The sequence below is a fragment of the Notolabrus celidotus genome, chromosome 3 (genome assembly GCF_009762535.1).
Source record: "Notolabrus celidotus isolate fNotCel1 chromosome 3, fNotCel1.pri, whole genome shotgun sequence".
NCBI lineage: Eukaryota > Metazoa > Chordata > Actinopteri > Labriformes > Labridae > Notolabrus > Notolabrus celidotus.
This window is the reverse complement of record NC_048274.1, coordinates 23,597,228-23,619,931: the sequence shown is the minus strand read 5'-3', so window position 1 is coordinate 23,619,931 and position 22,704 is coordinate 23,597,228. Positions and strand designations below refer to the sequence as shown.

The 22,704-nt window shown below is 37.9% G+C and overlaps 2 protein-coding genes across 2 annotated transcripts; both read right to left on the bottom strand.

The window, feature by feature from the left end:
* Positions 1-318: 318 nt before the first annotated feature.
* srgn (serglycin) lies at positions 319-8,061 on the bottom strand. Its single transcript, XM_034680716.1, has 4 exons — positions 7,771-8,061; positions 5,552-5,693; positions 1,251-1,498; positions 319-1,160 (listed from the first exon to the last, which is right to left on the bottom strand). The coding sequence occupies exons 1-4, from the start codon at positions 7,823-7,825 to the stop codon at positions 1,060-1,062; spliced, it is 546 nt and encodes a 181-aa protein (XP_034536607.1). The 5' UTR covers positions 7,826-8,061; the 3' UTR covers positions 319-1,059.
* Positions 8,062-14,452: 6,391 nt separating this feature from the next.
* On the bottom strand, positions 14,453-21,556 carry kifbp (kinesin family binding protein). The gene is made up of 13 exons (XM_034680770.1): positions 21,021-21,556; positions 20,089-20,187; positions 19,398-19,477; positions 19,186-19,244; positions 18,755-18,879; positions 18,365-18,458; positions 18,082-18,194; positions 17,783-17,932; positions 17,470-17,544; positions 16,461-16,623; positions 16,122-16,296; positions 15,851-16,036; positions 14,453-15,358 (listed from the first exon to the last, which is right to left on the bottom strand). Exons 1-13 carry the CDS (start codon positions 21,474-21,476, stop codon positions 15,220-15,222), a joined length of 1,914 nt encoding a protein of 637 aa, XP_034536661.1. The 5' UTR covers positions 21,477-21,556; the 3' UTR covers positions 14,453-15,219.
* Positions 21,557-22,704: the final 1,148 nt, after the last annotated feature.

Genomic DNA, 22,704 nt, shown 5'->3' with positions numbered 1-22,704 from the left:
TATTTTGATAAACTGTTTTCAATCAGGAGCTTAGACAATAGCTATTATGTTTGGATTGGATTGGCCTTATCCTGACTGCCGATGCAGTAGCAGAAATGTACTGACACGAAGACTTTTTCTTTTGGACATGAAAGGAACAACTTCATGTTAAAAAGTCTTCCATTTAAATTGGAAAAAAGTCATTCTCTAGGTGTACATGGCAACAAAGCATCATAAGATATTCAAACTTAGAATTCACACTACGACTGCAAAACAAACAGCAAACAGTTAACATTTCATGTAAGACGACAGTTAAAATGAAAAAAAGCAACAAAAAAGTTCTTATAAATTCTTTATTGATAGAAGTATTTCAAATGCAGATTAGAAAATGCAGCACGTGTTGAAATGCATGAATGTGCAGAATACATATTCAGAATATGTTCCAGCTCACAGTGGTTACGATTGCGAATCCAGTCCTGAGGGATTTGGGTTTGCAAGAGTCTCTTGTTCAACATTTTCAGACCTGAAGCTTCTTAAAAAGGTTGCATAACCACACTTGGTTAGCATTAAGTGTCACAACATTTGAGGGGGATCAAATTACAATAATATAGTACTATTTTTCTGTTTTTGTGTGTCTTAAAGGAACACATGCCTCCTAACTTAAAAAAATAAATGTATTTGAACCACAGCTGCACAGATTGAGCAATGCGTAAACAAACGTCTAATCCTATTGCACTGATATAACAATAAAGCATGTGTTATATTTAAAAGCATAGTCCTACTTACACATCTTTTCCACGAAAGGACACAAATTGCAGGTTGTTGCCATCTATATTACACTAAGTCTGTATATATCTCTTGAATTCACACAGGGCTTTTATTTGGCAGACACTTTTTCTTTTCTTCAGATGCATTCATTTAATGCGGAAATATCAATTTCCACCAGTGTTAAAAAAATATATGTATTTTTATACATTTTGGCCTTTGTCAAGTTTGATTACTGTTTGAATAGATAGGGTGGGGCTACAACAGATGCTAGCCATGTGTATGTGTGTGTCTGAGAGAAGATGGATGTTAGGCCTACACCAGCAGGTGGTCTTCTTTCAGTTCCTGCTCTTCTGGTTTTGCTTCACCAACCAGAAATCGGCTTCCGAACAACCGCCTCATGCCCCTTGATTCCCCTACAAAGCAAAAACATGACAGCTTATAGATCATGAAGCAAGAAATATGAGGACTTAGGAAAATATGTAAAAACTTTTGTCCAAAATTACCTTTCTGAAGCCCAAAGTATTTGTCTGTTGAGGACGCACCAGAGCCTGACTCAATGGCCTTGTCTGCCATGAAGGATCCTTCATATGCAGAGCCTTCATAAGCTCCAGACGCTTCCTCATAGAAGTAAACCGCAGGTGACTCCCCTTCTTCACCCAGCATGGGTGTTTCATCCTCCACCTCCAACTCCACCTCATCTTCCTCCTCCCCTTCTCTGTCTGGTTTTTCATCCTCCACAGGCTCTGCCTCTCTGGAAACAGAAGGAGAGTCAGATATTCAAACATGTTGATGGAGTCTGGCTGGTTTCACAACAGCTTCTTTTAAAAAGCTACAAAGCTTCATCACTGTAAATCACTGGTAAACAGTACTATCGTCATTTCACCTCATGTCTGACATTTTATCTGAATAGAAAACCAAATAGAATAGATAGAAAACTAAACTTCTTAGACTACTCCATCAGTGTTGTTGCACTTAAGGCTTTGAGGGATTATTTCTGTCATGTTGAAGACATATAGAGAAACTCTTCATAAACATTTGGTTGTAATGTTGTGGGGAGGGTTTTATCTATCATACAATAAATTCTGAATACTGAAAAAGCATACTGACATCTCAGGTTTGAATTAAACTCATAATCTATGAGGATTCAAATTCATTAAATGTATTTTACTCTATTGTGCAAGATAATTGCTTCTCACTGAACATTCAACCTCGGTGTAACAGTCCTGGAGGTTTTAAAGTATCATAAGTCTGTTAGTTCTTAATACAAAAACATCTTCTTCCTGCACCCTCCTTAGAGTCTGGTATTTAAGCAATCAGTTTATGCATATTTTAGTTGATCAATACAAAATCCATTTAAAGTAATTATGAATTAATTCAAAATTGTGAAAAAAAATTCAGCATTCAGGTTTCAGCTTGAACAGATCAAACAATTAATCCACATAATACTTAGTGGAGCAATAAGTAATGAATATGTTTCTCCTAAGAGCCAGTCTGCTTGTAAATACCTGCATCAGGTAGGTGGATGATGTCATCAACTTAAAGGCCTACACAGGCGCTCCCTCTCATTGACTGACTAAAGATTGTATTAAGACTGTAGGTGTTAGCAGACTGTTCTTGATGTCTATTCTAGGTCCTCATTAGCTTCGCAACACGGTTGGATTTATTCTCTAAGTCTGAAGCACAAAATCTTATCAAGCAGATTGATATCTGTATGTACAAGTCTACCACAGCTGTCAGGATGACGTGCCAATACAAAGCTATCAACCTCGCAACCTGCCTCTGTTGATGGTTTTAAAGTAAAACCAGAATTGAGGTGATTAAGATGTAGACACAGCATTGACTTCAGAGTTGTAAACTGGCTGCATCTTCTCTAACTTTCTAAAAACTGACTCCTCTTCAATCTGTTCTTGCAGAAACAAATTCATCAAAAGTAAAAATGTAATTTTCTAGTTGAATTACTGGGTTACTTGTTCTTTGAACATGTTATCTGATGCTTTACAAACAGGAGTATCAGACTAATGTGGCTCTACGCAGTGACAAAACAATAGACCAGAAGCAGCGGTCCACCAGGCGTCACAGCTCACTTCCTCTCGACACTTCCCTCCGGCTTCCTGTTGGAGGCGAGCTGAAGCTGAAGCCCTGGTGTTTTCAAGATAGCTGAGGAGATGTAGGGGGCCAGATAAGACTCAGACTAATAATATACATATACATAGCGTTTTATTTTCTCCTAACATTTTTTCCTCTTCCTACTTTCTTGTTTTGCTTTTCTTGAACACTGAATTTCTTGGAAAGAACTTCTTCTGTCATTCACCTTTTCTATTTAAACATACTATGAACCATAATACATGCCATGCATTTGTGGCCGCATGAACACATTTTGATGGGTTAAACTCTTTTGATACTTCAGTGTGTCTTCAACATGTGTTTTTTGTTTGAAAAGTGCATACTAGAGTGAATACTACAGCTTATTGAACACATTGAAAACACACTTTGTGATTTCAACATCGTAGATGGATTCTGCTAGATAAAATATGATTTGTGGTATTCATTTTTGCAAGTTTCCTTTTCTTGATATGAGATTATTTACTGATAGGATTGATCTCTTCTAAGAGGAACTCCAAAAGAGGAAACTGAGGACGAAAGACTAAGACTGTGATATAGACTTTCTCAGCAGACCAACGCATTTCAACAGAAATCCTTTCAAAAGTACCATACGTGCTAAACACACACGCACTTCTTTACAAGCTCATTACTTCCAGACAGTCACTGTTGCACAACAAGACTAAATTAAACCATTCGAGCAGCGTCTAAATAAAAAGAGAAGTTTCATTAAGGATCAAAGTTTTTTAACACAGTTACTCCAGTTAAATAGGCACAAAGGGTTCATCTTCACTGTGAAGAAGATGGTCAAGGCAAACCAAAAAACTGCTGAACTTTTCAAACCAGAGGCCAAAGAGGGCGTGAGGTGTCCGTGTGCTGGTGATAACACACAGTAAACTGTCTGGAGTGACAAAAAAATAAAACATTTTTATCCAAGTGTTAATGAGAATACTATTTTTCAATGTGATGCATGCACATAAAATTCAGAGACTGCACTTATGTAACCTCTTAACAACGTCATTACAAATATCACAAAGAACACTCTTTTACAAACTTTGTTCTTTTTTTTTACTTTTAAAAATCTATTTAATCTTGTCTTTGTGTGCACAGTGAAGAACTCAGGGAAGTGTACTGAACAGATCCCTTTCCTAATGAGAGGAGAACAGACGGACACACATTATTTATAAAATTGAGGAGTTTATAATTCTATTTTTTTCAGTAATTCTGCAGTAAATAATGACAGGGGACATGAGGACTTACAGTATAGTTTACCACTGGTCTTTTAAGATGCAAGACACCATCATGTATGCACTGTTGACAGACTAAGGGACGAACTTTCATCTTTAAACATTAAAGGAGAATTGATGTTGTACATACACTGAGTAAAAAAGAGAAAGGCAACTATAGACTAGACTGACCAAACGTCTTTAGTTTTACAGTCTGGAGGATACGTGACTTTAGTGTGCCTCCTGAAAGCACCACGGACACTGACCCTTTTAGACAATATGTACAGTCAGTTTGTATTAATAATATGTTGTGCTATGTGTTGCATTTTAAAACAAAAAGTAATTTCTGTTTTGCTTTTAGTCTTAACAGATTGTGATAAAACAAGTAGTTTAGTGTGTTGAGTAGTTCCACTTTTTAGTACATCCACCTTTACTTTTTGCTTATTTTTTTCTACTTTACACCTTGTCATAACACAAGCACAATTTTCTACCGAAAAGTGACATCTGGTTGCAAATGATTGGATTAAACATATGTAGTTAAGATGATTCATTCCACACCTTTATTTCAAGCTCTTGTGATGAGCTTTCAGTGTGCTGATTTTGTCCTTTACGTGTGTAAATAGTGCTTTCTGATTAAAAATGTCTTCTAAGAGACAAACACACTTATTGATGAAGGTTTGCTGTGGAAAACATACTCAGAGGCTGTTTCTGCACCTTGATGTAAGTCTCTTCATCTGACACCTACCCTCTGGCAGCAGCTTCAGGCATAAAAAACAACTATATAGAAATATGTTTCTGATGGTCTTTGCTTTTTTGTAGGTCTGCAGGCACCAACCATCAGAATTTCAGTCTGTGTTGTAACCAGCAAAAACTCCTCACAGGAGCTTTAGCAGATGTCATGGATGAACAGCTGTTGCTTAAAAATATGTACAATCCTGCTTCTGTGCTATGCTACAGTATGAAACAGACAGATAAGTGTGTACGGTTTTTATTCCTCCTCTTCTGACCTCTCTGACCTCTCCCTTATGGGATCTCACTCTGTCTTTCTTTATCCCTCCACGTTGTCCTCTATTTTGGCTTTTCTTGGCCTCCAACCTCACACTTAAACGCTCTGAAACTCATGCTGACAACCACGTGAATCCACGCAGAGACACACACAGACAGAGGTAGTGTTGCTGCAGTTGTGTTAACCAAGGTAACAGATCCAACGCAGCATCAGCATTTCTATATTTACAGTCTGCATTTATCTGACAGAAGCATGCTGTTATCCCAGAGATAGTTGTTTTGTTTTGATGAACTTTCTGCTGCTCTTAACTCATTCTGAGCAACACACAGGAAAAACAACCATCAAATCTTGCCTCTCTCTCTCTCTCTCTCTCTCTCTCTCTCTCTCTGTCTCTCTCACACACACACACACACACACACACACACACACACACACACACACACACACACACACACACATTATGTACACTTACAGGTACTGTGCAGTTGAAGAAGGCAGTTTGGCAGGTAGCTCGGGACTCCATGCCATTTCTGGACTTTGTTGAGTCACACAGTTGGCCTGGTCGCCCTCAGGGTTACATCTCAAAAACTTATACACAGCTGTCCTGGGAGCTCCTGTTGAAAAAATACATTTTCATGTTTCATTTCAGACTCTCAGTTTCCATGCAACATTTGATGCAATGTTTCACTGTACTCAGAACATTTTTGGGCAACATCTGGTTGCTCATCTGGATCACTTCATTGTGACAATTAGGGTTTACTATAGTTCCATGTTTCAAGAGGTTACAACATCACTCTGCAACAGAGTGAACTGACAGTTGGCTGAAAAACTATTTATTCTCTCAAATTAAGTTCCAGAAAAGGAAGTAACAGATTCACAGCTTCTTATCAGCACATCATAACATGTCAGTCACACAGCTTATTTTATGCTGGAGGTGCTAACAGTAATTTTACACCTACAACCAGTGAACAAAAATTCTGGTTGTTTCACTGCAACAAGTAAAAGGTAACATTTGCTGTTTTATTGTGGAGACAAAGTTCCCATCAATCATCTGATATGGGGAACTAATTCTGTAACATTCTGTTATGGATTCATGAATGCCGAAACAAACCAAGTGCTTCGACAAAACTCCGACTTCCTGTTTTGTCCACTCTGTGGCTCCTTCCACTTGAAACTGTTTTCATGTAAGAAAATTTGATGAATCTTTCTTTTCAATTTTGAAAGACACAATGTTGTCCTCTAGAAAAGATGATGTGAGATTAGGGCATCAAATTAAAACCACAGCCAAAACTAATCTACCACCATTACACACTATTAAAATCTGACATTGTATTACTATCAACTCATTTGAAGTTGGATGGCTTACCATGACAAATACTTTAAATAATGTGTGCCAGTACACTGGAGCTGAGTGTGAATGTTTCTATAAACCCTGCTGATATGAACTGATGATAATCTGTTGATTAGTATACACTGCCTGAATAACTCTAGGTCTTAAATAGGGTGTCATTTTTTCTATCTTGTTTCAAATGTCCATTGAATAAAGTCTTTGTTGATTTATTTAGGCATATATAAACATCCAACTTATCTGTTGATCTCTTTTAAATATTATTGGAGCATCTTTAAGGAGGAACTGTAGAAGTGTAAGGGGTTTTACTATGCTTTCACAACAACTAGAGACACGTTGGAGCTTTGTTTCTTAAGTGCTTTAAGATCTGTCTCCCACTTTTACCTGATGTTTTTTGTCTTCTGTTTTACTTTGTTTTTATGCATTGAACATCCTGTCCATGTAATACTTAAACGTTTGAGACAACCTGTATTAATTCAGGTAAAATAAATAAAACAGACAAGGCCAAAGGCTGAATTGATGTAGTCCTTATACAATGGATTATGAAAAACCTCATTGGTCCACACATATTAACAAGGTACAAGAAACACACCGAATGCTGATAATAACAAACATTTTTAAATACAGTGAATTGCTTACTGAATGATTAAAAAACAAAGCTGACATAGTTGAACATGTGAAACACATGATAAAAGGGTAGTTATTGTGTCACATCTCATGGTTTCCCCTTGTGTTCTCCTTCCTCTGTATTACAGAAAAAAGAAAAACGACACTGGCCCAATATTGTGATGGCAGAAGTCCCCCCTCCTCCCTCCCTCCCCAAAAAAACCCCTAATATGAACACTGTGTTCAACAAGTCTCATCAAAACGTAACTCGGAAACCGAAACGCATGTTCTATTTCCGATTCAATATGAAAATGACCAGGTGTAGCTCCCACATGTTCCCCTTTATGAACATCAAAGCGTTGGCCCCCTTTCAACATCATAAGTGACAGGGGAGTTCAGTTTAAAGTTGTCTGTTTTCATTAGTAATGCCGAGAAGTGAGGGCAGATAAACTTGACAAATGAGTCATACTTGCTATATAAAAAAAAAAAAATCACATTATCCTCGCACAGGGAGGCAAATATCAAAATCATTTGGCTTGTCAATCAAAGACCCATGTAAACCACAGTTTGACTCATCCATATATTACAGAGTGAGATAATTTAAGCTGTCATGGTGTAAATTGATTGTACTGTTTTGCTGCAACAACCTGTTGTTGTTTTTTTCTTTGTTGTTATTTTTTAAAAGTGCGTATAACGTGTGGAGCAAAGTGTTCTCCAGCAACAATAGGTCGACTTACCCTTTCCGTTATGTAAGGCGAGGCAAGAGATGACGACGAACAGCAGCAGCTTCATCCTCAGTTTTGTCTTTCTTTATCTAAATCCGTAAAATATAAAGTTTCTCCTCTCCAAAGTGAAGCGTCTAGACGTGCTGAGAGAGTGTGCGTAAACTGACTCAAACAGCCAAACTCCCTCTGTGTATACGAGCTCAGCCCTCCGCGTGCGTCATGGTTTCCTGAAGTCTTCTTGTGTTAGAACGAAAGTGGCTGAACATCCTCAGTGGAAACTTTTACATTAGCTGCTTCAAATATCAGATATCAGCACGTCGGAGTTTGCGTAACCGCGCACTCTAAACTGAGGAAATTCCAAGAGATATCTGCCAAGATTTAATCTGACTTTCTGATAATAAAACGAGAGAGAGGAAGCTCAAGTTTGTCTTAATTGGCTGCGAGCTCATTTTGTCCTAAGATAAGAAAAGTTCTAGAGATTCTGCTTTTCACTGTAATTCTGTTCGATTGAATTAACTCGTTTCAGCTCTCTTTAACTCATTCGTCTGTGTTTGACAGTGAGATATTCCACCCCCTGCTCTGTATTAGTTGTGGTTTTCTTAACTTTGTTTTTTCCAGCGTCACAATCAATGCTACACAGAAAGAAATGTAGCACATGAACAATATCAACTTCCTTGCAGTGACACAAGGAAAAATAGTCTTGTTGGAGACTGTGCAATCTTTGATACCTGTCCTTGGAGTCACTGCAGGTCACAAATCGTATTGGGGTAGAAATATTTTCACCCTAAACCTCACAGCTTTGTCACCCCTAGAAACCTTTTTAAAGAGCCATTAAATTGTGTAAATGTTTGGATGTGCGTGTGTGTGTGTGTGTGTGTGTGTGTGTGTGTGTGTGTGTGTGTGTGTGTGTGTGCGCGCGCGCGTATATATACGTATGCACTCACGTACGTGTGTTTTAGTGTGATATATTGTGCATCAGTGCATGCTTTTGTTTTCAGGTATGATTGTGTTTCTATGTGTCTCTACATGTCCTGCAGATTTATGTAGACCTGTTCATGCTTCTGTTGTGTATTACTTAGAAACAAGTGCATTTATCAGTCTGTTTTTACTGTTTTAGCATATTTGCTCCACTACATTTCTGCCTGAAAGAAACACTGTGCATCTTGTTTAATTACTGTGTATTATTTGTTACCTTTATCAAATACTTGGCAACATGACATGATATATAACGTATTTGTTACTGTATGATGAGCTTTGAAATATGACATACTTTGGAGGGATGGACCACTGTAAATAGAGTATAAAGCAGTCAAAGTTCATTTTCCCTGTTACAAATGACTCACACTTATTTTAGTATGTATTCCACTTATGTTTATCATAAATCTAACACTGATGAGGTCATTGTATAATGACTTATTCACTGTTTATCTTTAAAAAAATATTTGCTGCAATTACTCATGCATCTAAATTATATCTAAATTTGTCTGCAGTGCTTGTACCATGTTTGTGTGTCTCTCTTTCTGTGATGTAACACTGTGCCGGTAAACACAAGTCCAGACATTGTAAGTGTTGACACCTGGTATGTCCCTGAGCCTCGGGCAGATAAAGTGTATCTATCAGAGTAACTCTAATGATGATGACTCAGATGTTACTCAGAAAGCTTCTGGGCTGTTAGGAGCTGGAAGAGGAGGCAAGGAGGGGAGGGATAGACAGAAGTAACTTCTGTTGAAAGCATGCAATGCAATGTACACGTCATTTTGAGGAAGTTTGAATAAGGACAGAAGAAGAAGAAGGGTGGAAGAGGTTTTTGTCCCAGTTTAACAGCTGACACCACAAAATTAGCATTGATCAGGACACTTAGAGATCAACCCTTAGGATGTTGCGAATGAGCAGCGAGGAAAAAGTCAAACCTTCAAGATAAGCGAGGCTTTGGAAAATAAGATGCATTAAAAGTTTTGATTGTATCTGTGCACTGGAGTTTTAGTTCAGTTTTTCACTTTAAAAAATGTGATGGGAGGGACAATTCTTTTTGGTAGATAAACATTATGAAACCCCTTCTCCAGGGTTTTTTCTGTGGAAAACACAAAATAGCTGCCCTTCCAGTGGATAAATTGTAAAAAGTTCCCTCTGGCTGACAATCCCTTGAGTATTTTTAAATCAACCCTACACTGTGAGTATCAGGGGTTTGAAAATATACTCAAATTTTGCAACCTCCAGGCCAAAATGTAAACTAGCCCACCTTTGTTTTTGGCAGGCCAGATTTCTGCCCATTGTGCGACTACCTCATGATCACAGAATGCTAAAGAGAGAGATATATAGTTTGTAAGTTATGTTACTCTGCCTATGCTTCTTCCAATCCTTACTTTGAAGTGTCTCACTGACATGAGATGAAATAGTGAAACCCAATCTTTGGGCTTGATACTGAGCAGAAATGTCTAGATTATTCTGCAGTGTTATACTTAACCATCTGTATTATGTAACAACATATTACAACATGAAATATGAACTTTCCTTATCAGGAGAGTTTTGAGGTTTTGTGATCGTCACATTTCAACACATAAATCTCTCTGTTCATGCAAACCTTGATACATATCAAAGAGAGTTGAAATGCTGCACACCCAGCCGCAGCATCTCTTCATGATATACAAGCCAAACTCATTAAGCAAAACGCTTTAGAAATACGTAGGTGTTGAAGAATAGCTACCAGAAAAATAAAAACACTTTGAAAATGAATAAAACTAAAATGTTTAGTACTTCACCCAACATCTATAAAATGTCTGTATTCATTCTCTGCTTTAAATTTGGTAGAATTGCTCACACACATACCTGTGCACACACCAACATACACATAACACAGACACACACTAAAAGTGGTTAATGACGTTTAAAGGGGTCTTTTCCTGGGTTTCCATCCAACCCACTGACCTGTGTGTGTGTGTGTGTGTGTGTGTGTGTGTGTGTGTGTGTGTGTGTGTGTGTGTGTGTGTGTGTGTGTGTGTGTGTGTGTGTGTGTGTGTATGTTACTGTCAGCACTCTGTCAAATATTTGTTGAGTTCTTGTACCACAGAGACAGAGGTTTCTCTGTGGGCCAAACGCTTCACTCTGACCATGGTGTTCTTTTTTTCTCCCCTCCATCTCTTTCTTCTTCTTCTTCTTCTTGTCTGTATATTCATTTCTCTTTCCCATATAAGACAACAGAAGAAGAAGAAGACAGAGATAGGACTGTTTGTTTCAGCTGACACATTGATATGATACTGCAGGAAGTGGTAACATCAGTTGCTATCATTTTCCCTCAGGAAATGACACAGTAGCCAGCCCCGCCTCGCCTCCACTCACACACACACACATTCGGTAAGTGACATCTTTATGTGACACATTTTGCCACTTACACACATCACTGCAAACACAGCATGTCTCCAGTTAACTCATCTCTCCAATATGATACTAAGTGCTCAAGAAATGAAATGTACGATGACCCCGAAGGGCAAAACGCAACATTAAAGAAAGCACAACAATATATATGTATATATATATATATATATATATATATATATTTCCAGTGCTTTTAAAATACTAGAACAAAATGGTGGAATGAAAAAAGAACCAAAAAAAAGCATGCACGGCCATGCAGCTCTGTGGAGTTGTGGTACAAGGTGGTATCTGTTTTGTGAAATGTTGTTGTGTTTTGCCGTACAACTGCAACATACCCATACTTCATCTTATATATTGTGTCTTCTACTTATTCACACTGTGTGTTTGTGTGGGCGTGGGGGCGTGTGTGTGTGTGTGTGTGTGTGTGTGTGTGTGTGTGTGTGTGTGTGTGTGTGTGTGTGTGTGTGTGTGTGTGTGTGTGTGTGTGTGTGTGTTTCTCTGCAGCAGCCAGTGTGATACGATCACAATAAAAAGTCAGCTTTTATAGTCGGCTTGGTTTCCATCCCCACCCCGTCACATTATGTGGAATTCCAAACCATTGTCTGAGTTTGTGGCAGCAGAGGCAGCACTAATTTCACACTTTCACCAGCAGAAACACCACAAACACACTTGGGTTGTTTACACATAGTTCAGGATCATTTCTCCAAATAACATTTCTGGGTGTAAAATACGTCAAACACAAGTCTTGGCTCTATGGGGTCTGCCATCAATAGGGAAGTGAAGCTATGACTGCTAAAAGAAAAAGCTGTAGTCATCAATTGTTGTTGATGACAGTTTTTCAGAAAGACATGCATGGAAGACCAGATGTTATTGGGCAACTATGTGTCACGGTATGTGGTTTATCAAAATTATTTATGTAACAGCAGCACACAATGTACTCTGGATCTTTGTATCATTATAACACCATTACAAGTTACTATAATAGGAAAAATGAGAAAATGGCAGAAGAGCAAGCAAAGTAAATTAATCCAATGATGACATACTTACATTTGCTATTCATATTTTGTTTATCATCTCTCAGGTCTTCCTTCATATAATTCATCATTTATATGATTGAGAGGTGGCTAGCAAGCTAGGTAGCTAGCTACATAGTGGATAGATTCTTTATTGATCCCTCCATCAGATATCCCAGCAGCCTTGTCTGCAGCTTTTCTTGACTCTTGACAAAAGAAAATCTTTCATATGCTAAATGATCAACATTAATTTAATGATAATATATCGTGAATCTCTGTATGTAATCTGTGTGGGAGGGTTTGCCAGTAAACCCTCACTAAAAGCAAATTAGTTCAGGTGTCTTGTGCTGAGCAGGTATTTCATTGCACGTTTTGACAAGCACTGGAAGGTTTACGGGAGCTTAAATCAAAGCTGGAATTGCAGGTTTTGATGCATTGAATTTGTTGCCACTGGAGCGTCATTACAAACAACATTTAGGGAACAATCAGGAAATTCTAGGATTTCTGGATTTCTATATGAGTGAGTGTGTGTGTGTGGAGTGATTCTGTTCATCATTAACAAAATTGACAAGTTCACATATTTCTTATTAAAATACTCCTACTATAAGCTAAAAGACACTGTCACAAGGAGAAGTGCTTCTGACACAGGACCAGTAAACACAAGCAATAGAGATGGGTGAAGATGGGGGGCAGTTAAAGGACACATCTAAGTGTATGGAAGCGTTTGCATAAGCTGTCGAGCTCTATTGTAAACCCTTACAGATGTACAAAAAAACATGAAATATGTATATATTTTTTACTTCTATAGAACCTTTGCACTTGACAAGACACTCTGTCCTGCAGTAGCACAGCTTCACCAAATAATTACCTCATAGAGGAAGTACCATGGAATTAGGCAAAGGGGTCTCAGGATTAATGGGAAATTGGTCTTGAATCACCCAAACATCTGACCTGCAAAAGCTTCCTCTTACAAAATCATGCAAAATGTGCTGAGAATAATTACCAAAAAAAAAACTCTTATTCAACAACTTTTCAGACCTTGCGTGTGAAAAAGCTACTGAGTGTATTTTTAAGAGCCTTTGCCATGTTTTACCTTTGGTGACCAGCTGTAATAGATTTTTTGAGTTTTATCTCAACTATACAGAAAATATGACTATATATGTTAACTGACATACACTATATGGACAATAGTATATGGCCACACCTGTTAATTCTTAAATGCAGCTGTTTCAATCAGGCCCCTTATCTCCAGTGAAGGGAAATCTTAATACTTCATCATACAACTTTGTGCTAACTGGTTTGATGAGTTTGATGTGGAAGAACTTTACTGGCCCACACAGAGCCCTGACCTCAATCCCATCAAATACCTTTGGTGAACTGGAACGGAGATCGAGAGCCAGGCCTTCTCGCCCAACATCGGTGCCTGACCTCATAAATGCACTACAGAATGAATGGGCACAATTTCCCACACAAACACTCCAACATCTTGTGGAAAGCCTTCCAAGAAGAGTGGAAGCTGTTATATTGAACATTTTCAAACCTACACTGACATCTGTCTTTTTTTTAAAGTTTTAAAGGGGCTTGCCCTTCCATCATTGCTCAAATTTATATAAAAAAAACCCCACAATATGATAAATACTAGAGCACAAACTAGAGGGGACTGTGATGTACCGAGACGAAAAACCAAATTCAGCCAAATGATAGTGTCTGTCAGAGGCACACAGTCCTGGAATAAACTACCAGCTCACATTAGGGAGCTTGAGAACTATGGTACCTTAAAAAGAAACAGTTAAACATTAGTTAGAATCAAACCAGTCATGTACACATGAATAATCTGTTTTCTCACTTGATGCCCGTTCCTGGGGGGTTTGGCCTAACCTTCCATCCTGTTTTTATAATGTCACAAACGTTATGTATGTAACATCTGTTTGTAAGTCAGTTTGTGCAGTGTCCTGTTAACTGTTTTGTGACATCCTGTAATTTTAAAACTTGTTGTTTTATGGTTTATGGGAGTACCTGCCTTAGAACTACGGATGAAATTTAGCTATTGTGCTAATTCCGGCATATTTACATTGAGGCACACTGTTGAAATGTTGATTCATGTGCATTGTCCTAATCAAATAAACTCAAATTGAATTAAAATAAATAGCTTCAAAAGGGGAACCAGCTTTATATTAACATATATATTTGAATACAATGTCATTATTGTCCCTGCTGGTGTAATGGTCAGGTGTCCGAATACTTTTACTCAGCATTAAGCAGCTAAGTGAACTGGAAAATAAGTTCTTGTCTAAATTAGGCCACAAGCAGACAGTTTATTGTTTTATTCACTGACCAACAGATGTTAGAATCAACTTGGTGGTTCTGTTACAAGGAAGATCACCAGAGGATAAACAGAGGGGCCCAGTTTTGAATGGCAAGCATGACAAATATCAGATTTTTGATACTTAGAGCGTTTAATGTCCTTGGGTTTTTTTTTTTATTATAACATACAATATCTACAATACATGAACAGGATCATATTGTGTTTTTTCAGACACAGGAAGAAAACACAGATTCACCTGGAAGAGTGTAGCATCATGCAGATTAAGATGACTTGTAAACCAGCATCAGTGAGGTCAAGTAAACTTCAAACAAAAGTGTTTCTGAAAGTTAATACAGTTTTGACTATTTGGACTGGAACAATTCCACTCTTTGTACCTCAGGCTGTCTATTGTTATTGCCAAGGCCTTTATAGTTTTTTTTAAATATAAGCGAAAAACATTAGTTTAAGTAGCACAATTCGACTGTGCTTTAAACAAAATATAGCCACATTAAATCAAAAACAATATAAACATGTATGAATCTCACTTGACTTTTTTTTTAACTAGCAGAGTATTTGTTCTGTGCTACCTGAACTATAAGACACATTACATTACACAGTAGAGAGCGCATATGTACAGTGTGTAATGCATTCAACTGCAAAATAAAAAGCTATCAGCTGTACAGTAGTGTGACTGTGAGGTGGTAAACTGATTCTGTCTAGCTCATGTGGTTAGATAGTTACTGTTAGGCAGTCAGTGAAAAATGGAGTCCTTCAGTTGTTTAAAGCCATCCTTGCTTTCAGGCGGTTGATCTTTAGAGGAAGCAGGCCGACCATCTCCGTACTCAGCTCCAGCTCCGTCATGACGACAGCAGTTGCGTCAGGGTGAGCCTCACAGTACTGCACCACGTATCTGGACAGGTGGAGGATGAAATTGAATATCAATATATTATACAGAATAACATTAAGTCAGATACAAGCAAATAGACTGTAGAGTGCAACCTCCATTTCATTCATTCTAAATGCTTTTAAGTAAAAAACATACTTTTCAACCAATAAGAGCTGTCTAATGCTTCTATGGCAACATCAACGTTTATTCTCATACTAAATTCATAGTATAAAACATTCTGAAATTTGAGAATGGCTTGGCCCAATTTGAAATTTAAAAATATTAATGAACAGTTAAACTATATGTGAAAGGGGACCTATTGTTATGCACAACAAATAAATAATCCATTCACAAATCTGTCACTGTTTTGAAATCAGCTAAATAAGTTTAAACAGTTAAAGTTTTTACAGATGACTCAGTGCTGCCTATCTGCAGCACCTTTACAGACCACCAGGGGGAAGCAGTCTACACTTCAGCAATTTATTCACAATTTATTAAGTACCTGCAACTACTTACTTATAATGTTCCAGAGACCTGTTGAGGTTTTCCAGCTGAACAGATGGCACAGAACTGATTAGTCGGCTGTGGAGTCGGGCCACTCTGAAACGAGCCACCAGAGCCGGTCTGAGCACCTCCTCCTCCAGGTGCTCTGGGACCTTTCCCTCCGGAGAGCACAGAGAGTCCAAGAACATCTGGAAAAATCTGCAGAGGAGACCAGAGGATTTTGTTTGATTTTGCAGATGTACAATCAGAAAAATAGAGCTGAAGCACATCCAAAAACACTCACTTAGCAGAGGCAGAGCAGAGATGGTTGAATTTCTTAATAGTGTGATTATCTAAGGACTCTGTATCTGCTTGTCTGTTTGCCAGGGTTAGTTTGAGGTCCATCATTTCATTGTAGATCTCAGCCAACTCAAACATTAGCTGTCTGCGGATCATTAGGTAATACTGGCTGTTCAGATCTGAGGAGAAACAGAATCAGGGAAAGATTAAAACAGCTGTTTCCTTGCTTGGAGGTTTAGGTTGAAAACGTAGACATTATTAATTTATTTAATCTTATCCTACTATACTCTATTCTATAGAAACAAACAAAGAGACAAGGGAATTTTCAAAGTGAGCACATTACCATTACATATTGGCTCCAGCATGTCCACTCGTCGTTTGTGCATTTTGCAACGTCGTTCCATATCCTCTTCAAAGAAAGCCAGGGACCTAAACAGAGCACTGTGATCCTGCAGGATCTCTATGTGGTCTGTCACATAGCCGTCCATCTCAAAGTAGTCCTTGGCCTGCAAGAGTGGGTGAGCGAAATGGAGCAGTTCACTGTGTTTAGCAGCTGAAACTACTGATTGTGTTTTCAACGCACAAGGAAATATTAAAAATGTTAACCTAAATATTAATATGAATGATTGACTTCTTCCCTAAACAGAGAAAAAATGTCCTTGCTCCATAAAACATACAAACTGTTGCTGTGATGCTCATCTAACTTTTAGGGATGTACATTGTTGTTTTTTTCACCTGACACTATCAAACAGTGATAACCTAATTCTCAAGAGTGATACCAAAAAATCTATTTTTTTTACTTCTTAATTTTCCAAAAAGCTTGTAACTTGAGGGTAAGGAATGTCTAGATGTAGTGAGCTAAGCTGGATGAGTAATTATTCAAAGGCTCTTAAAATCAAAGAGAAACATGACTTGCAAATTGCAATTACATTGTCTTTGTCTAAACCGCCTGAGAATGTCTACACCTGCGAGTACATGTCATCTAGATACTGTTAAAATGAAGTCAGAGCATGTTGTGCAGGGCAAATGATCTGTTTCATTATAGTCGTATGTATTTATATGACTTTAGACCATGATCACATGGCAGGGGAGACAAACTGAAGGCTTTGAAAGCATCCTTTAGCACTGATGTTATCAGATGGGTACATATTAGACAACATGTAAACTTATACTTTTGGAACAGACAATTCAGTCCAGTGCAAGTATATGACCCTGATGTGTCTATTCTCAGTGTCCTGTGGTTTCAGTTTAAAACCTGTGTGTGTGTCTATGTGTCTGTGTCTGTGTCTGTGTCTCTGTGTGTGTGTGTCTGTGTGTGTGCGTGCGTGCGTGCGTGCCAGTCTTTTACATACCTGTGTGACATAATTCTGTCCAATCAGGAAGACAGCTCTAGCTTCAGTGAAGTCCAGAGGGAGCAAACAGCTCACCTGGGAAACACAAAGCAAACAGTTTGATTCTTCTGTGTTTTATATACATTATGTTGGGATACTATGAGTGACAAATGCTGCATACATTTAAACAGGACATACAATAACTACTGTTACAAAGTTTTAATAATACAGGGAATAATATCTTCTGCTATTGGTGTAGGGTTAACTGTGATTTTTTCTACACAGAAACAGAACAACATCATCTAATAACTATAACAAGAACCAAAGTGGAGACCTTCTCTTCCAGGCTAGCAATGGAGTCGAATGTGTCTTCAGAGCCAAACAGCATAGCACTCTTCCTCTCCTTCTCCTCCTCCTCCTCCTCACGTCTTCTTGCTCGTTTTAGCTCTTCTTGACGTTCAGTGTCTAGCTCTCCTATGTTGTCCTGGTAAAAAAAAAACACATGCAAAAGAACATCTAAAGACACACAGAACAAGTGTGTAGCTCTAAGCTGTACATCTGAGACCTCATTAACCCAAGTATGAGAACATGTAGTACCATTAGCATTTAACAATATATATTTAAATGAAGTACCTCAAGTAGCTTCTTAGCATCTTGCAGGACGTTGAGACAGTATTTGATCCAACATCTTGCAATCTCTGCCCTCTTCTGTCTGAGCTGTTCCCTGCGATCCCTCTCCGTCTCACCTGAAGAATTTGAATATTGGAAGAAAAAAGGATTTGGGGGAGGGATGTATGCAATGTTTTGAAACATGGGTGTGTTTTTCTTTCCTGTAGATGATTTGGGCTGAATGCATTGAAAACAAGTGGGCCTATTTTGATATGTATATTAATAAAAGGTTAAAATGAATACTTACTCTCCTGTGCAGCAGCTTCAGAGGGAGCCTCTCCTGCCAAACCGGATATGACAGTAGCTGCTGCAAGGCAATGTCTGCCCTCCATGTATCGACCCTAAAAGAAAATCACACACATGCATACAAGCACCCACCACTCATTACTTAGGACATTCAGATGAACTGACTTGGCTGATGATGACTGATGACCTAGAGCAGATTATGTGATTATTTCAGCTAAACTTCTTGGTGTATAGTCGACTTTAAATGTAAAATAAAAAAAATGATTTGTGTCCTTTACCCAAAAAAGAAAAATTACAGGATTTATGAAAAATGTGTCAATACAAAAATGTAATTTCAAAATAAAATTCATTAAATATATTTTCAACTAGTTCTAAACAGACACGGTCTTACCTTAGTGATGTAATACTGTGATAGTGTAGCAGCATTCAGAGCCCACTCCATCGGACTAAACTGATTCAGCTGTAACTGTCTCTGTAGAGTGCTGTGGCAGTACGTGGCAGCTCGCTCAGTTTCACCTGTAAGACAAAACACAGTGTTTTTTAAAAATGTATAAAATGAAGCTTTATTGTACATGAAAAAACATGCAGCCTGTATGTATGTATGTATATATGTATGCATGCATGTATCAATTTAAGGACTAGTTATCATATATGCATCAAAACTGATAGATATGATGCAATCTCTTTATGAGGTATCAGTGAATGTTTATGGATCAAAGAGAATTCTAGGCTCTTTTCATTAATAGACATTTTTGTGAACATTTTAAGAATGTAATAACCTCTACTTGTCTATTTAATTCAAGGACATGAGACCAGACTCACCAAGGTTTTTATAGACTTGAGCTAGGTAATACATGGTGTGAGTGTAGGCCAACTCAAACCTGAGAAAGAAAGGTTTTTAAAAAGATTAAAATAGAGAATATATGAAGAGAAAGGTCAAAAAGATAATCCAGAGCTGGCTGAACTATTTGTCACTTTCATTCTAACTTTGCATGACAAAGCATGATTATAAATCAAAACGTGACACCAGTTACCTCTTGGTCCTGTCTTGATGTGTCAACAGCTTTTCCTCAGTGGTAAAGTACTCTGTCATATCAGTGGGAGGACTTCCATCCTAACAAATAGAAGGAAATCAACAAACATGGCCACATGAGAATTTGATTTAACTAGTTTTTTTCATATGCAGCAATGCTGCTCCATGATTTTACCCTAATACCGTTGCATGACACGTTTACTTCCCAGTTCAATTAGGCTGTTTGCTTTAATCCTCCTGTCGTCACACTTACTGCAATGTATTCATATTTCATCTTAATTTGAAAGCAAGATTTCTTCAATTAATTCAGTACCTCTCAAAAATTCAGATAACTCAGCAAAGTACTACAACATCAACAACACACAGAACACTTTGTACTAAAAATACTACAAAGTCTTGCTCTGTTTTGGCTCCTGACTGTGGGTAAATTCCAGACGTGTGACCTATTGATGCCGAGACAAATTGCACACAATCATATGTTTGTCCTGTGAGGATAGCTTGCTAGGAGAAAGCAGTGTGACGGTAGGCAAGATAACCAGTCAAACAATATCCTGGGAGGGAAACGATTGTGTTCATAACCATTCCTCTAACAGCACTGATGGTTTTCTTATGCTAAAGTCTCTCTCATCTTGAGTCAACTCAATACTGACATCATGTCTTTGGTAAAAACTCTCACCATACAACAACCTTACCTCCTTCATATAACGTTGGTAAACAGATTCAGCTGTTTCAAGGAATCCCTGAGCCATCTCTGTCTCATCCCGGCCCGCCCAAAGGATGCCCAACTGATTCTGATGAGACACACAGCAATATACATGAGCAAGTGATCAGAATAATGTATTATGGTATATGGACTAGTTCAATTAATATGAAAAAATAATTATGGTTTCATGTACATGCTGTAATGTATGGCAAACGACAGTAAACTTTCCCATGAGCAAACTATGCTTTCTGAGCATCCTGGAAAGTGTTATTGTCAATCATTCCCATTTAATATAATGATATCGTAGTCCAGTCAATCCGATTTTCAAAATATAAAGACTTAAATACAGTGTTTTTCTTAATTTGACAAAATTAGTCAATTTCTATCTGGTGTATATTGTTAAAACAAATTTAATGACTTGTCATTTTTTGTTTACTATCATAAATGAAAGTCAATTGATACTTGTGGGATGCTCAACTCAACTCAACTTTATTTATATAACACCTTTCATACATAAAAACATGCAGCCCAAAGTGCTTCACAGAATAATAGAGAAACAGAAAACAACAGCAATGGTAAAATTATAAAAGGCACGTTTATAAATAAAATACTTAAAAATAAGTACAGTAAAATTAATAAAATAAGTAATAGTGGAAAGAAAAGTTGAAAATAAGGTAGTCTTAACAAGATCAGATGAATACAAGAAATACATAGATAAATAAATAATGAAATAAGATAAATACATGTTAAAGTAATGATTAAATTAATAATGATTAAAATAATAATGCAATCCAGGGCTAAAAATAAATTACTCCACATTAAAAAGGTGAGTCTTAAGTGCTCAGCATCTCAGCTCATTCACATCATAAAGGTATATTAATTTGCTAGTTAGATATAAAGCATTATTAAAGGACTGTTTACCCTGACATGAATGAACAACGAGACATTCTCGGATGACACTCTGCATCTCTCCAGCAGCTTCATGCAGTTCATCAGATGCTCCTGCCCGGCTGACAGCTCCTCTGTGTCGACATGGTTAACGCCCAAATAATACTCCACAGCCCCGAGCTTAGCGGCCCGCAGCCCTTCAACCGAGTCTCCGCTGAAGCCCTGCCCGAACCCCTCTTCCCCCTGCCCGCTTTCAGGCGGCTCGACCGGCCGCTGCTCGCCACTCTCTCCGCCTCTGTCCTCTTCACCCTCACCGGCCTCGAAACTCTTAAGCGCGCAGTATATCTCTCTGTAGAGCTCCCTCGCTTTGTACTTGGAGCGGTAAGGGTCATTTTCTGGGTCATTTCGAGATTCCACATCAGTAAGGTTTTGGGCGTTGGTGAATTTGTCGCAGATAGCTTTCCACTCATGACTGTTGAGGGACGCCATGTTGGTCTTCTTTTTCTTCGTCGCTCGACTGCAGCTTGATGATTCTTATCGCGTTACTGCCATCTTCTGGTTGAATTCATGTCTTGCAACTTCATATTATCTCTATGGCCCAATCTCAATGTCCACAGGCCCAATCTTAATGCCCTGAGAGCCCTGAGAACTTCTTGACTTAATTGACGTCACCTAGAAAGTGATTGAGGGCAAGAGATTGTAGAGATTGACATGGGAGTGGATTTTCACTCCTGTCCCATCCCACTCCCACAGAAAAAATCTTGTCTCGTCCCGCTCCTGGTGAAATGACTCCCACTCCCATCCCGCTCCTGTACCGCTCCCATTTTTTCCCTTCTTTTAGTCTCTAGACTAATTACAGGTGACATATCACTCACATATTGTTTTGTGTGTTTCTGTTAATCAATCTATTATACACATATGTACATGATGTGGACAAGTAAAAAAGAAGTAGACTGTAATTTATGTTGTTTTTATTCTCTCAGTACCATACAGATATTTTACTCCAGTCGAGAAAAAACACCTTTGAAGTAAAAAAAAAAGTCATGTGATCTATTGCTAATATGAAACTATTGATCATTGCATCTTTAAATGGAAATCTCTACAAATTTTGTGTATTGAATAGATGGTGAAAAAACATCTGTGGCCACCTTTGAGAAGATGCTGAAAACTTGTCCAAAAGTGGATTTGTTTTGTCTTTTTTATGATTACAGTCACGAAATGGTTAGATTTAGGCCAGATTTGGCCAGGATATTTGCTTTTGCAACAAGACACTTGACACCTATCATGCATTACATTACATTTTTGGCTTAGAGCTATTGTGAGGAACTTTCAGTTTGTGTCAATTCAGGCTCCTCCAGTGGACAAAACAGTCTCTCCTGATCTTGTCCTATGAGAAAATGAAGATTTTTAACAAAAAAATCTCAACCTTCTTTTTTTATATCTTTCTTTTTGGAAAATGTGAAACAAAACTCTTATGGCAGTGTTCTGTTCATCACCTTTTGTGACACGTACAAAAAATTATATAGAAATACTAAATCTTCTCGCTGATGGTTGTGTTTGCCTTTGTAGTTCAGAAAGAGGCATCAATGTTAATTTCAGTCTATTTTATGACCAACTCCCTTTAATGAGAGCAATACAATGGCTCATAGTCAACATTGAAATTATGACTTTCCACAGACAGGATTTTAAATACTGTTTAAATATTATTTTTCAGAAA

Excerpts from the sequence above, each read along its gene's own strand:
- srgn (XM_034680716.1), bottom strand. The coding sequence starts at position 7,825 with ATGAAGCTGCTGCTGTTCGTCGTCATCTCTTGCCTCGCCTTACATAAC. Across the intron at positions 1,499-5,551 it reads TCTTCAACTGCACAGTACCT|AGAGGCAGAGCCTGTGGAGG; the intron begins GTAAGTGTACAT and ends TTCTGTTTCCAG. Across the intron at positions 1,161-1,250 it reads ATACTTTGGGCTTCAGAAAG|GGGAATCAAGGGGCATGAGG; the intron begins GTAATTTTGGAC and ends TTTGCTTTGTAG.
- kifbp (XM_034680770.1), bottom strand. The coding sequence starts at position 21,476 with ATGGCGTCCCTCAACAGTCATGAGTGGAAAGCTATCTGCGACAAATTC. Across the intron at positions 17,933-18,081 it reads ATGCTAAGAAGCTACTTGAG|GACAACATAGGAGAGCTAGA; the intron begins GTACTTCATTTA and ends TTTTTTTACCAG. Across the intron at positions 16,297-16,460 it reads GCTGGAGCCAATATGTAATG|ATCTGAACAGCCAGTATTAC; the intron begins GTAATGTGCTCA and ends GTTTCTCCTCAG.